The sequence below is a fragment of the Odontomachus brunneus genome, unplaced genomic scaffold (assembly GCF_010583005.1).
Source record: "Odontomachus brunneus isolate Ranch 3 - 2012 unplaced genomic scaffold, Obru_v1 Obru_scaffold_141, whole genome shotgun sequence".
Taxonomy (NCBI): domain Eukaryota; kingdom Metazoa; phylum Arthropoda; class Insecta; order Hymenoptera; family Formicidae; genus Odontomachus; species Odontomachus brunneus.
In genome coordinates, this window is record NW_022639591.1 from 910,875 (window position 1) to 923,306 (window position 12,432).

A 12,432-nucleotide genomic window follows, 5' to 3' on the forward strand; every position below is an offset into this window, starting at 1 on the left:
ATGTGCAATAAAAGCCACGCGTTTACTTCACAACGGCGACATTCTCTCCTCGGAGAATTCGTCATCCGATTTACCGCCTCCCTCCCTCCCTTCCTTCTTCCTGAACACGTTATAAAACTGGAAATTCTGAAACCGATGATATTGATAAAACATTGTATAGGTGGCGAGAGAATTGTATCAACGAGAACTTTTCGAATGCGAGATCGCACTCCATTCTCGCGCGTCGCATTTTACCGCCTCCCTTCGACGACTTCGCCGCGCACCTCCAACAGTCTTTATCTCCAGAGAATCGCAGCTCGACTTCTGTCCGTAGAATAATAATAATAATAATGTCAAGTATCTCTCGTTCTTCCGTGAAGAAGAAACGCGACTCTCCCCGACGAGTCGAGCTCGATTCTCCGCGCACTTCGGCGCTTCGCAGTCCTCCTGCGCGACGGCACGGAAAATTGGCACATTTGGGACGCGCGCGGACAAATTTTCGGAAATTACCGTCCTCTGATTGGAGATACCTCTCTCCGGCCACTTTCGCTAATCAGATCGCCGGTAGATTCCTCTCGACTCGTCAGCCCGTCGAGGACGATTGCGAACAAGTCGATAGAATAATTGAGATCGGTGCGAAGAGAGAAAGAGAGAGAGAGAGAGGGGGGGGAGAAAGATTTCTCTCCCAGTTCTCTGAAGACGAACACGGCGAAATATGTACGCGGAGTAAGAGAATATGAAATTATACGTGTATAGTCGCCGATTAATCAATAGTTGTTATGTGTTTGCGGCGAATTATATTTAAACACAAGGGAAATATATCTTGACGCGGTATACACACACACACACACACACACACGTATACGCACGTACACACACAAATATATATAGACACAGCCCGTAATCTACATTTCTCCGTACAAGTTCTTAAATTTTAAACGTATATATACCTACATATACGCATACGAATTATAAAATAATACTACAATAATAGATGTTATACATTGTATCCGAAGGTGGATGTACACGTACCGATGTATCATGGAAATATATGTATATATATACATATATATATAATATATCATATATGTATATATACATACGGAGAGAGAGTACTCTTTTGTCGCGCGACGAAACCAACGTCCAACGTTTTAACGTTCTAATTTATTTTCAATTGTTCGGGCACAATGCGACCTCCTCAACCAACTCCTTCCGAGTTTGCTAAGTGCATTAATTAATGCGCTTCCGATTTAACTCCTTTAGTAATTATTCAAAGTGACAGTTTTCTCCTTTCTTTAAATAAGCCTACCTAGATTCTTTTCCTTATTGATATTTTCTTCGAATAATTTCGAAAAATAAAGTATAAATACATCTGATTTGTACTTGCTATGAGTTAAAAGAATACAATAAGTTTAAGTAAATAAAAAAAAATTTAATATTTCATCAAGGAACCTTTCTAGGGCAATACCCTTGAGGGATTCTCTTTTTTTATTACTATTTTCCTCGAAGAGAGAATTTTGGAAAATAGAATACAAAATATATTTAATTTGAGTTTTTTGAGTTAAAAAGAAATAAATTAGTTTAAGTAAACAAAAACTAATTTAATATTTCAACTTTTCCGGACATATCACTTATATAAAGGGTTCTTTTCTCCTTATTTTACTCGAAGAATTTTGAAAAGAATGGAATAAGAATATACCTTTTCTTCCTGTATCTAATTTGTGTAATTGCTACGAATTAAAGACATGGACTAACTCAAGTAAATCAGAAAGGAATGTATCATTTTACCACGGAACTTTTCTCGGCGAATCACTTAAGGGATTAATTGCGTGTGCGTTGGACGATTAGCGTAATTAAGCAGCGATGTTTCATGCTTGATCGTTCGAGTCCCTTCACGGTTAAACATTTCTCGACTGCGATTGCTGAGCACATAAATTCAACGCGATTCCTCAGAGGCAGGCGAGTGTAAACCGCACGAAATTCACAAGCGTAAAAAGGAGCGGTACTTTTTTCTCTATCCGCCAAGCCAATTGAGAACCCTCAGAGTCACGATGACCTCTTCCCTCTACCGGGCCGACGAGGCAACGTCATGCTAGACCTGCAGGGTCAAGTAACTGGATCGTGACATACGATTTAACTCACGACGCGATTTTCTTATGGCGAAAGATTACCCGGCAGGTTATGCGCGTGCAGCCTTCGTGATCCTTATGGCGATTTAAAACTTTCTGGAATATAATAGACACTCTCTCGCTCTCATGTGGCCTAACTCGCAATTATTTACAGAACCCGAACGACCCTATCCCACTGCTAACAAGAACATATTGTTTCCTCCTTGTTGTAAATGCAAACCCAGTCGACAAAAATGCACAAAATTAAACGAGGTGTAAATGACGAGGTGTGTGACGATGTTGCACGTCGGCGCGTGTTATCTTGGAAATTGGATTCACGGAAAACCAATCGTCAGCGGCTTATAACCCGGAAATCATTGACGCCTCAACATTGAAGCAAATAGCACGTTAGTGCGCGGCTCGGGCTCCGGCACCTATAATCCCGAGAGTGTACGTGCAAAATGCCCGCGGCATACACTGTGGGTATATAATGAAAATCCTTTATCTTGCTCGGTTTACCAAACAATGCAAGTTAATGACCGGTAGTTAGTAAAACGATAAGCTTTGCTGCTTAATTAACTTAATCTCTTCGTGGTAATGCAATGGGTGTCCATCTCGTACACGTTCTTAGGATATATCTCGCTGCTGATTCTGTCGTTCGAGCAACATCCCGTCTTGGCAAAATCACGAAACCCCGTGGAAACACATCCGAGGGTAAGTGGCGCGATATTGGACCGACAAGACGAACGATTGTTGCACGTCCGACGTGAAACGCCGATTCATGAAAGATCTCACGGGATCTCCCCGAAATAGACTTGTTCCTGAGAAAATTTATTCTTTCATATCCCGAGTTTTATCAGATTTATTAGACCCTTTTGCGCCTGAACAGTAATATTAGTGGAGCGAATTTTGTGGTAAAAAATATCTATATTCGGAGAGTATAGTAGTAAAAATTGCAATGCAACTTTAGTAGTCTGGGAATAGATTATCATTATTATGAAAATTGCAATAAAACAATAAAAATAACCTTAAAAATTAGTAAAAGTTATCATATTTATGATAGTTTTTACTATGTTTTATTATAATTTTCGTAATAGTGCCAATCTATTTCCGGACTACTAAAAGTGCATTGTAATTTTTACCATAATTTTTATTATAATTTTTACTATAATTATATATTGTTTCCGTAGAATAGAATTTTGCAATTGCGGGACAGATCGACATTCTACAGTCATTTATTGTCTTGTTATGTACACACAATATTTTACGTAATAACATAAGAAATATAACGTAATATAAGAAATATTACGTAATATAAGAAATAAAAATTTGGTTTGCTTACTGCTTAGAACTAATTTTTTTTCGATAAAATTTTATAATATTCTTATAAAAAGAATCAATTTTTCTGTTGAATACGTGATGAGCCTTTTTAAAATTTATGATGAATATATTTCAGGACTATTATCAAGGGAATATTCTTTTGTTTTGAAGATAACCATTACTTAAAAGAAGATAAGTAAATTAAGTAATCGCGTTTCTCCGCGGTATAAAAATATTTTTCTGCGTGCAGGAACTAAATTGTGCTATTAAAAATTCTGCTGCGTTTCTAACAAAATTTGCTATGTGTCTACATTGAGAGAAGAAATATCTAAAAAAATATATAAAAAATATTTATTTTGAATTTTATATGAGCAATATTTATTAAAAATTGTAGTAATTTCCACCACACTGTGATAGTGTTATAGTATGTGTTAGAGAAAAGATACCTAAGAAATAAAAAGTATTTATTCGGTAAGTGCTGATAACATATTTAATATACATACATATATTACTATACTAATACATATATTATTACACTGACAAGAGAACACTACAAACTCGAACTTTTTGATTTTGAACTTTCACTCTCGCCTTCACGTTTAGACGATAGGAAGCCACATTCCGACTGCATTACCCAAAACAGATAATCTCATTCTTAGTGGAATCCTCTTGTATATTGACCTTAAGAGAAAATTCTTCTAGAACCAAGAGGAAAAAAATATTCTAACATCCAAAAAAGAATTCTAATTGAAAGGTTCTTTTTTCTATAATTCCATATTCCAAGCGAATACTTTTGCCAGAGGAGTATTCCTTTTCTAATGAAGTAGACTATTAATCGAAAGTCCAATGGATATTATTCTGTTTTTCATTTTGAACTTTTTCACTTTTGTGAGTATGTAGAGTAAATCAATACATGAATAACGGTATATTCCATTTGTGCCCTATCGCTATTTAAAAGTATGATATATACCAGAGCTCGGAATTAGCTCATTTTGATTCTCGGGAGCTACGCCTTCTATCTTCCCCTTGTCGCGAGCAGGCCATGAAAGTGACGAAGCTTGAAGCTTGGCCGCGACTGGCCGTCACTTTCGTGATCCGCTCGCGGCAAAGGGAAAACAGAAGGCGTAGCTCCCGAGAATCGGCCGAAATGGGCAACTAATTCCGAGCTCTGACTTACACCATCCTAACGCGAGTGATATTGCGAGAGAGCGAAACTCCCGTGAGTCTAAACTCACGTGAGTCTAAACGTTGAACGTTAATATCGCTCAGGTTTGCCGTTCTAATTATCATCTGAGAGATATACGCGCGCTTTCGTACATCCCACCCGAGAATTATTAATGTTATTATTAGTCTCGTTACTCGTACGATGCGTTAATTTCGTACTAATCCGGCGGAACGATGACGCTCCGCTGCGCGACTGATCTTTCTCTAAATTATAAACAACTTCAGCAATGAGCCGCAATGAGAGGTGTTTCATATGTGTGTCAATGATACAACGACAATGTCGATGAATTCTTATAACTAACGCGCCGGGCTTTCCATCGCGCACGTTCGCTCGTTCTATTAGACACGCGTGGGTCAATTGACTTTCCAGGACGTGGCGCGTGTCGCAATTTGTGCAAGGTATAAAATAGGCCGCAGTTGACACCTCAAGCGGTAATTTCAGCTCCAATGTTGTTCATTACAGTTTCAGCGTCGAGAATGCGCCGCTTGTCCAGCGATGACTCACATTATAACGACATATATAGATGTACCTCGACACGTTAGCAAGATGAGGCAACGATAGTGCTGGCTCTTGACGAGTTTTTAATGAACGTGCACCGGAAAAAAACGTTAAAAAGAAAAAACCAAAAATCTTGTGAACTTGAACAGATTTCTAGTAGCTTTAACTGGAATTTCTGATTTGTTCATTTCAAGAATTTTGTTAATCTAATCGAATATTCCTTTTTCCGTATGCCACGTCAAACTGATTAAATCGGTGAATGCACTCTGTGTAAACGCGTTCTCGTTATCTATTCGTTGTTCATCCTCTCGTTTTCACGTTTAGACGATAGGAAGCCACATTCCGACTGCATTACCCAAAACAGATAATCTCATTCTTAGTGGAATTTTTGTATATTGACCTTAAAAGAAAGTTCTTCTAGAACCAAGAGGAAAAAAATATTCTAACATCCAAAAAAGAATTCTAATTGAAAGGTTCTTTTTTCTATAATTCCATATTCCAAGCGAATACTTTTGCCGGAGGAGTATTCCTTTTCTAATGAAGTAGACTATTAATCGGAAATCCAATGGATATTATTCTGTTTTTCATTTTGAATCAAGAGGAATATATTTACTTGAAGCAGAACGCGACACACGCGACATGAAAGACGCGACAAGCAAGACTTGGATTGTAGATATAAGAGGCGAAATTTTTCAAGAATGCTGTATTTGGACATGAATTCTTCTTCTAATTTTAGAAGAATCTCCTTTTGTAAAAGAGGATTCTGCTAAGGACGAGATTATAATTCTTTTGGGAGAGATTTTTAGTGATTCTAAGCTCAATATTTTTGTTGAGGAAACTCAAGACGATCACATCTTCACGGCCCTAACCACGCCGTCGAAATAAGGACCGTAGAACCAATAACGGTACTGACAACGGCATTTAATATTCTGGCCCTCGAAAACGATTTATCTGTAGGGACGTGCCTCGGAAGAATACCGAGAGAGAATCCGTCTAAGACACACGGACGTCTTACAGACCGAGGAGAAGGAGGAAAAAAATAAAAAAAAAAAGAACGCAGGAAGGGTTGAGCATCCCCGGTGACGTAATATCGTCGAGTGAAAGGTGAGGTGACGACGGACCACAAAAGTACGTAATCACTGTCGGGCATTTCGACGACACGATCGCAGAAGGAACCATAATCTACGGATCACGTTCTGCACGAGATGCGGTTCAACGAACTTGAATCTCTCGCGGAGCGACCGTACTTTTCGGCTTCCATCCTCGAGGCATCCCGTGCCGAAGGCGCGAGGGGTCACGCCGAGAGATTGTAAGACGGACGGAGGAGAAAACGCGTGGTCAGGCTAATTATCCCGCGGCGGGGGAGATTAGGATGCGCCGTGTTTTCCGCATCCTACTGCAAATACCTTCGCTCGTTTCACGAACGTCGATAAGACTGCTTCTACCTCGCGCCGGCCACATTGAGAGAAAAATGTATGAAGTATTTAGAAAGAAATGTTTGCTTGCAATATTTTCTTCCATATTTATTGGTTATAAAAAAATTTGACTGTAACAATGAAATATATATTTCTGTAAAATATATCTAAGTCTTTTAACTAATCGTGAGAAACAAATTATTTAACTCCTGTTGGAAAAATTAATTTACTTCAGGCAAACATATATTTGTTTATAGCAATAATATTTAGTTATAACAAGATTAAGATTTAAGATAACAAGATTAAGATTAGCCAAGTAGTATTTATTTGTAGAAGTCAAATTTATTTTTTAGAAATAAATCTTATTTGTGTGGATCCGAAGTTAATACCAGCCATTCTACTTAGGATCCTTTATGTGTTATTCGTACATTGGAGAACACTGATTCGCAATGCATCATGAAATATGGCGAAATAATGGCGATACATTGTCGTTTCGTGGCAGTATTTATCGTTTATTGACATGTAAATTGAAAAATATGGACAACAAAGTGAAACATATTGTGGAAGTATTACATTTAGAGCGTAAATATTTATAATATTATAAATAAAGATAAATATGTACAATATTATAAATAATATTATAAGAAAATTATAATTACTGTTTCATAGACTCGCTATGTCTCGTAGCTATGGGCGGAGGGATGCGGCGAGATACGATTCGCGAGTGTCACGGTCGCACGTCGGTCGAAGGCATCTTTCTTTCCGCTGCCGCTTTTTGTACGCTGATTTGTTGAGACAAAATAATTAATTTCTCAAAAACTATTGCGAATATCGCAAAACGGCACAGGACTTTCTTGCTCACCTCAATCCGTTCTACGTTCTCACCAAGGGTCATCATGGGACTTCGGGACACCCTGTATATACAGGGTCCGCCATCAAAATCCGGACAAATTTCAATTTGAATTTCCCGCCTCATTTGACTTCGGTGGTAGGTCACTGTTGATGTTCGGGCAAGTCAGATGTTTGTAGTAAGTGCGCATAACCTCAAAATGTCCGAACAGATAAGATCGAATGCAGAGTATAATCGAAGAGCGGCGATAATTGAAGGCCTTCGCGCTGGGCGTTCGCGGACCGAAATTATTCGGTTCTTCGGGTACCCGAGATCGACCGTATATGACGTTGCGGCTAAATATTTGGCTTCGGAGACGAAGGTTCGAAAAAGGTTCTGCCAACCCGACAAGGAAGAGCCATTCGAAAGAAAAGTCAGTAAGGACTCCAGCAATTATCGAAAGAGCTCAAGAGCTCATCTCAGAGGACCCAGGGCTGTCTCTAACGAAATTGGCCAAAACATTGGGTGTGAGTGACACTACAATGCGTCGAATTGCTGAAGAGGACCTACGCTTCAAGTCCTATGTAATAAAAGTTCGACAAATGCTCTCTGAGGCTGCCAAGATGAACAGAGTTGCTCGCTGTAACTTGCTTCTGTGTTCGTTAAAAAACGAAGCTGCGGGACGCATCAGGTTTTTTTCGGACGAAAAAATTTTTTCTGTCGATGCCAAGGTGAACCGGAGGAACGACCGTTGGCTCGCCCGCGACCCCGAAGATGTGCCCATAATAGCTAGGACGAAGTTTCCGGTCTCTGTTCACGTCCTAGGCGTTGTCTCCAGTGAGGGTCACGTCATGCCGCCACATTTCTTTCAAAAAAAAGAAACCGTCACAAAAGAAGTATATTTACACGTTTTGACGAAGATAGTGAAGCCGTGGATAGAAACCGTGGCCGCCGGGAGGACGTACGTCTTCCAGCAAGACGGCGCGCCAGCGCACACGAGTCACTTAGTGCAAAACTGGCTGTCGGATAAAATAGACATGTTTTGGTCAAAAGAATTTTGGCCTCCGAACAGTCCAGATTTGAATCCGTTGGACTATTACGTGTGGAGCGTCATTGAACGAGTGACCAACAAGTCGAGACATCCCAATGTGACATCTCTCCAAACCGCTATCGAAGCAGCATTCGCCAATATAGACAAGGACGCGTTGCAGAGAGCGTGCCAGCGCTTCAGGATGAGGATCGAAGCAGTCATCGAAGCAAAAGGGGGTTATATAGAGTAATTTTACTCTAAAAGGATACCACTAGTGATACACAAAAAGTTCTTTTGTAAGTTTTACATTTTGATGAGTAGAATTTTATTTAAACAAATTGTTCATTTTGTCCGGATTTTGGTGGCGGACCCTGTATATATATAAGTAGTAAAATGTGTAGTAAAAAGAAATCCATTATTTTTGCATGAAATTGAAGGCTTTATTTAGCATAGTTAGAATGATCCGATTTAGGTCAAATATGCTCGTTTTGTTCGATAACTTGTTGCCATTTTGAAGAATTCCATTATGCCTCTCTCATAGAAACCCTTGTCCCTATTGGCAAAAAACTGGGACAGTCGATTTTCACAAACTTCTCTTGAGGCGAATTTTTCACCAGCAAAATCATTCGCTATAGACAGGAACAGGTGGTAATCACTTGGTGCCAGGTCCGGACTATAAGGATGCATAAGAACCTCCCAAAGCTTCTGGCGAGTCACTATCGATGTGTGTGGCCTGGCGTTTCCTGATGGAACACAATTCCTCTCCTATTGGCCAAAGCTGGCCGCTTCTGGGCGATTGATTCCTTCAGACGGTCCAATTGTTGACAGTACAGGTCCGAATTAAGAGTTTGGCCGTAGGGGAGCAGCTCATAGTGGATGATTCTCTGCCAATCCCACCAAACACACAGCAAAGCCTTCCTGACCGTCAATCCTGGCTTGGCCACCGTTTGCGCCGGCTCACCGCGTTTCGACCACGACCGTTTCCGCTTGACGTTGTTGTAAGTGACCCACTTTTCATCACCAGTCACCATCCGCTGCAGAAATGGGTCGATTTTGTTGCGATTCAACAGCGATTCGCAGATGGAAATTCGGTCCATGAGGTTTTTTTGCGTTAACTCGTGTGGCACCCATACATCGAGCTTCTTTTTGTATCCAGCCTTATTCAAGTAGTTCCAAACGGTTTTTTGTGCAATGTTTAGCTCCTGGGCAATCGAAACAGTGCTTACATGACGAGTTAGTTCCACTATGGTCGAAAAATGTAATAGGCACAACCATCTAGTATTTTCATGGTTTAAGACGGGAGCGGTGCACTTGGACACGGTGCATTTGGACACAGCCAATCACAGCACCATGTGATTAGAGACATTTGTAGGGTCCCTTGGAACAGCGACTTGTGATTGGACTGTGTTCAATTGCCCCGTGTCCAACTGATATACACCCGTTTAAGACAACTCAATACTGCTTTCCGATGCTCGTGTAGAGTAAAGCCAGCGGCATACGGTGCTTGTTTTCATGTTAGATTGCTTGCTGATTGGTGCATTTCTGAAGATGGATAGAAATACACCAATCAAAACAGAGTATTTCCATCCAGCAAGCAATCCAGCACGAAAATAAGCACCGTGTGCCGCTGGCTTTAGTTAGAGTTAGCTAGAGTAGCGTAGCAGATAACGTGAGCATTAAGGGACGTCTACATTGGAAGTAAGCAGTAAGAAGTAGGAAGTAAGAATAAGAAATTGACCAATCATAGTTGATTATTCTTCTCACATTCGACTGTGGTTGGTCAATTTCTTACTCTTACTTCCTACTTCTTGCTATTTACTTCCAATGTAGACGTCCCTTTAGGTAGTTGATTTTAAAAAAATGTTAGTTATTAATAAGTTTAATCTCATATAGTATGTTTATACCGAACGTTTAATACGCGTACCAATTAGCAGGGTTGGGAAGTAACGAGTTACTTGTAACGTCGTTACCGTTTCAGTTACTTTTTTTCGGTAACTATGACGGTAACGGCGTTACTTTTCCTGATTACTTTTTCTGATTGATAACTGTAACGGTAACGTAGTTGCATTTATCCAGTAACGATAACGATTCATTTGTTACTCTAATAGTTATTGTTTTGTTTTAAATTTATTAAATTCGGTCTATACATAAGCCAGTAGCAATAAGCAAAATGACCAATCATAGTCCATCCTCAATCTGGCAGATTGCAATCATGACTGTGATTGGTCACTTTGCTTATGTCTTAAGCCTAAGGCCTTGTATACTGGGTGTGATTAGCGACGAACGATGAGCGATATTCGAGAGCTCTTATTTCTTCTTAAAGCAAAGTTCTGATTGGATATCGCTCATCGCTCGTTGCTAATCGCTAATGGTCTCACAGACCAGCGCGATACACGACGCGACACGCGATATGCGACGAGCGATAATCAGATATATCTCAGATATACAGGGTGTCCCGTCACTACCGCATTATCTCTTAAGAGCGGATTCCTGAAGTAACCTATATAGCACAAATCTTCAAAGAACGTTCTAAGGACATTCATACATCCTAAGAACATCCCAGAATATTCTCTGAAGATTTTGTGCTATCTGGCAAAGCTATAATACTTTTTAAATTATAAACGATTAAAGTTGACCAATTATACTGGCTAAAATACGTGCGCTCAGGTACGGTACAACACACAGTGGTACAGGTGCATGCACATGTCATCCTTTTTCCAAATATTGATACGGAAGTCCTATACATACAACAATATATGTAATAATAATCTGCTTTTTCTATCATTTAAATAAACATATCGCAAATAATAACAATCTCGTCAAAATGTTATGAATAAAATATCACACAATACATTTATGAGAGTCAGTAAACTGTCACACATTTGACATTTCTTTCAGTAATTTACAACTAATTTCATATCTTATGCAAATTTTTACTTATATGCTGCACCTGTACCATTGTGTATTGTACCGTACCTTAGCGCGCGTACTTTAGCCAATATAATTGGTCAACTTTAATCGTTTATAATTTGAAAAGTATTATAGCCTCGACATTTTTGCATTAGGATTTTTTTCTTCAAATTACCTTAGGAATCCGTCCTTAAAAGATAATGCGGTAGTGGCGGGACACCCTGTATATCAGATATATCTATATCTCAATTTATTCTATCTCATACCTATATTCTACATAAATCTCTCTCTCCCTCTCTTTCTCGTTCATTTTCCCTTATCAAACTCATAATTATATTAGTAGTTACTGCCGTCTTATTTTAGCATTTAAAAAAGTAACGAAAAAGTAACTATTCGTTACTTTTTAAATAACGATAACTGTAACGAGTTACTTTTTAAAATTTGTAATGAGTAACTGTAACGAGTTACATTTTAGAGAAAATAACGGTAACGATAACGAGTTACTTTTATAAAGTAACGTTACCAACCCTGCCAATTAGTAATTTTATGTTAAATTATTTTGATTTCCCTTTATAGAAATATCATACTAAGGATCATTGATAATTACTTATTATCCAGTATTTTTAATACTGAAAATAAGTAATTATCAATGATTCTTAGTATGATATTTCTATAAGAGTCGGCGATGTATATAAATAACGCCATATTGAAGTAGTGCAATATTGATTAGAAACACTTATCGTATTAATTGAATATATTGCATCGCCGAAATTAAAATAATTAGATATAAAGTTACTAATTGATACGCGTATTACACGTTTAGTATAAACATACTATATGAGATTAAACTTATTAATAACTAACATTTTTTGAAAATCAACTATCTGATGCTCACATTATCCGCTATGCTACTCTAGCTAACTCTAATGGCTGCATTCAGTAGACTCAACAGTTGAGACATCTGTTTCCGATGGATCGAATTCAGCTATGAATTTTCTACTGGATTCGTTTGTGATATCGCTACTAGTAAAGATGGCTACTTCTAATGTATTACTTTAAAATAAAAGCGGATAAGGTTAAGTTAAGAGTAGTTTGACAGTAAAATTAAATTTGAAATA

At 38.7% G+C, this 12,432-nt stretch overlaps 1 protein-coding gene across 1 annotated transcript; it reads left to right on the forward strand.

The window, feature by feature from the left end:
* The first annotated feature begins 7,718 nt into the window (after positions 1-7,718).
* Positions 7,719-8,779, forward strand: LOC116850289. The gene is made up of 2 exons (XM_032828390.1): positions 7,719-8,017; positions 8,432-8,779. The coding sequence occupies exons 1-2, from the start codon at positions 7,719-7,721 to the stop codon at positions 8,652-8,654; spliced, it is 522 nt and encodes a 173-aa protein (XP_032684281.1). The 3' UTR covers positions 8,655-8,779.
* The last annotated feature ends 3,653 nt before the right edge of the window (positions 8,780-12,432 follow it).